This window comes from Pygoscelis adeliae, unplaced genomic scaffold (assembly GCF_000699105.1).
Source record: "Pygoscelis adeliae isolate BGI_AS28 unplaced genomic scaffold, ASM69910v1 Scaffold320, whole genome shotgun sequence".
Classification (NCBI taxonomy): domain Eukaryota; kingdom Metazoa; phylum Chordata; class Aves; order Sphenisciformes; family Spheniscidae; genus Pygoscelis; species Pygoscelis adeliae.
The window spans coordinates 386913-390632 of record NW_008823967.1 but is presented as its reverse complement, the minus strand read 5'-3'; the positions used below and the strand labels follow the sequence as shown (position 1 = coordinate 390632).

Sequence of the window (3720 nt, the reverse complement as noted above, 5' to 3'; positions counted from 1 at the left end):
AGCGGAGCGGCAGCCGGGCCTGCTGGGCAAGGCTTGTGCGCCCCGAAGGCTGGGACTTCGGTGTTATTTTTATGTGGACTTCAAAGCTCTTTTCTAACAGGCAGTTACGGCTTCTGCAGATCTGTGTCGCGGTCTCCAGGGGGAGTCCTTGGCATGTCCCTGTGTTGCCCCCATCGAACGGTGCTCTCCAGCCTCGCTGCGGAATAGGTCTTGCCCATAAGCGAACTGAAACGAATGCTGAAAGGCAGCGAGGTTTTTTTAAGACCAAAACCATAGCTGTTATCAATAAATGCATCTTTATTGGTGGTTTTTTCCTTATATTTTAGTATTGGATTACTTAACATGTAGAGGTACAACTGTGAAAGTACTGTTAAATCATCCTGAAACCGCATACCTTTGGTTAGAGGAATGGGACTTCTGTTCCGATTTTTTGTCCAACTTTAAAACAGCGCGCTTCATGAACTTCAGAAGTGCTAAATAGCTTCCACGTTACAAGGGGAAAACAGTAAGTTTTCCTTTTATTTTTAACAAAATCTTGCTACTACCCCACAGTAAATCATCAAACGTTTTATGTTGTGTAGTTACAAAAATGCTGTATTTCACTATATTGCTTCTCTAGCTTTCTCCATCTCTTTACCTGCCTGGAAAAAGCTAGTACCTCTGTGTTCATTGGAGTAATGTGTCATGTGCTCGCACAATATTCTGGATTTTGTTAGCTTGAATATTTTAAAAGAATAATTGACTCACAACATTTTCCCCTTTTCAAGTCATATAGTGTTCATTCTGTTAGTGCCTGTGTCCCACCAAAGTACTTAAAAAAACCCCCAAAACCGGAAAAAAGCGCCATTTACTGGGGTAGTTCAGGTAGTGAAATCTGTCTACTTACAGACACAGGTATTTTTGCTGTTGCCTGTGTTATGTCTTATGAAAGAGTTGCCAAACAGATCAAATACAACAAAAAAGTAAAACCTAAAAGGCAAAATTGTGTTTGGTTCCAGAAATAGTTTGATTTCTAGAAGAAACCTCTTAATGTTTTGGTTGGATACATATTGTCATTTATTCCTGCATAGTCCATAGCCAGATACAATTTTTCATCTAAGGAACAGCTGTGTTAACAATTCCAGAAGTATTATGGTAGTTAACCATATCATACCTGACAGTAGAGGAGGCGGTGCTTCATGTTTTAAGTGAAACACACCACTTTCCATGTTGTCAGTTTTGGGACTGAAGAATGGCTGTGCATTGATAAGTTACCTTCTTCAGATCCTTTGCTTGCTTGGTCTTGCCCCTCTCTGTTTCAATACCCAGCTATGATTTTGTTTTGCTTTCTTAGTTGCTTTCTTCATAACTAGTCAGGTGGGCAGGTGGGTCAGCCCTTAGTAGTGAAGGAGATGTCATCCAGCTTTCAAGATGTCTCTTTTAAAAAAAAAATTAACCCAAACCAAAACAAAACCCCAAAATGCTTGTGTGCCGACTCATTTGATAAAGGAAGTGGTTATCTTTTTTTATTCCTGTGCTTCAGGCACTGCTGCAGCTTACTTGTAGCTGTATCGGTTCTGAAAGTTAGATGTATGTGCAATGACCTTTTTCCAGAAATTGTTATCCACTCTTTCTTTAAATATACAGTGAAATCTGGTTTTGGCCTTTCTCATCAGTGTCTGAGATGGAAGAGGTGTGTTTCTGTTAATACCAAGGTGGTAAAATAGAAGCTGCTACAAATGTTGAAAAAAGGGGGTGATGTCCACTTCTCTGAGGAAAAGAGGACCTGGAAGATTTTTAGTGGGTTTATTTATTTACTCGTTTCCTTCCCAACCTGATGTTGCCATGAAATGTGTGAGGGAGTAGAAGACATCTCCAGTGGCTTTCAAGCGTTTTTCTTGTCTAATACCTGTTGGGAGCTGGTTTGCAAGGAGCGGGGGTGGCAGGACTTCTGGGAAAACACCTGAGAGACTGCAGAGCCTGGAGGAGCTGCTGGGCTGAGCCAGGGTGGGGTGCTGCCTCCTCACTGCAGTGGGCAAGCCCTCTCCTCCCCCTGGGCTCTGCCTGGCTCCTGGCTGGAGTGACCTCTGAACAGCCCAATGTCCACCCCTTCCTCAAGCTGTATTCCCTCCAGCACTAAAACCCCAAGCTGCATTTTGTAGTTTGTGGAGCTACGGTGCTAGTCTTCTCCCCACATCTTGCAAAGTGCTTTGGTCTGAAGACTGGTGAAAGACTAGGTGTCTGATTATTTGAGAAAACAGTGACCTCGGTTTGCCTTATATTTTGTTTTTGCTTAGAACCTGTTTAGATAAAATCCCTGCCAGGTATTTGAAAGAGAATGGCCTGGCTTGGGGTTTGCTACCTCTCACCGTTCTTTTCAGGGCTGGGAAATCTTAAAATTCAAATTCTTAGAGCTTCACACAAAGACGAAGTTGCACCAAGTATTTTTCTGAAAATTTTCCATGTTTAAGAAAAAACAGTAGAAGAAACACCCTTTCTGGGTGACACTTAACATAAATTATGTTGAAGCAAAAAAACGTTTCACTCCATAAAGTTACTTTAGGGAATAGTTATAGTATGGTAAATGATCTCGGGCGAAGGGATTCATGTGGGATTTGTGATCTTTCAGTGCCTAGCACTACCTGTTTTTAAGGCTACTGTTACTAATAAGGGAAGGCGTAAGGTGTTGGCTGTTTAGAGACAGGCTCTGTTCCCAAATTGGTGGAAGCACAACAGGAAAAGAGCTGCAGTGTGTAAACAGTTGCAGTTGATGGAAGAGGGAAAGCTCTTATGACTTTGTCCTGCAGAGCCAAGAATATGGCATTGCCACAACTGTTCTCCTGTGATTTTGGGCTTAATAATACATAAATATATCTGTGTATATGTGCATGTATGTATATATGGTGTGAATGTAAAGTAAATTGCTACAGTAGATTCTGCTGCTTCTTTCCTTCCAAACCACATACTCTTTCTGTCCTTCTGAGATCTGTGTGTGTAAATGCGTATGCTGCTAGAGAACAGACTGGTTGTAACTATACACTTTGGAATTATTTTTGTCCTGTGGTATTCCATCGACACTTACTAACTGTCCTGATATATGTAACTGTGAAACTGGGCTAGCCTGGCATCTCTGAATACCTGAAAAATTTGAACATACTATAACCATTGTCTTGTATATACATAATCTTTAGAAGTGTGTGTGTGTGTGTATATATACACATAATGCTTTAGAAGTTCTGTGACATCTTTTATTTCTGAATAAACAATACTTAAACACCAAGTGTGTTGTTCCTCTCTATATTTATTATTATCCAAACTAGGAAAATGTTTTTAGCTTTAATTAAAAATACAGAATTGTCTACAGAAAGCAGCTTTGCACAGCAATGATTGATATACTTTTATCATTATTAGCAGCTTCAAGAACTTTTAAGTTGTGCAGGTTGTAAAAATTTTCTTGAACTATGGCACCTAAGTGGGGGATAATGAACTCATACTTGGAAAAAGTAGCCAAGAGAGAAATTTTGTTGGTTTCAAGTGAACTGTATATGTTCACAGAATCACAGAATATCTCCAGTTGGACGGGACCCATCAGGATCATTGAGTCCAGCTCCCTGCTCCTCACAGGACCACCTAAAACTAAACCATATGACTAAGAGCCTCATCCAGACGCTCCTTGAACTCTGACAGGCTTGGTGCCGTGACCACGCCTGTTCCAGTGACCGACCACCCTCTCAGTGAAGA

At 41.0% G+C, this 3720-nt stretch overlaps 1 protein-coding gene across 1 annotated transcript in view; it reads right to left on the bottom strand.

Annotated features, from left to right (window-relative positions):
• The window catches only part of LOC103917455 (chromosome unknown open reading frame, human C5orf51), a 5378-nt gene extending 4170 nt beyond the window's left edge, over positions 1-1208 (bottom strand). The window contains exon 1 of the mRNA XM_009324598.1: positions 1154-1208. Within this exon, the coding sequence (XP_009322873.1) occupies positions 1154-1208 (55 nt within the window). The remainder of the gene's footprint in view (positions 1-1153) is intronic.
• Between the last annotated feature and the right edge of the window lie 2512 nt (positions 1209-3720).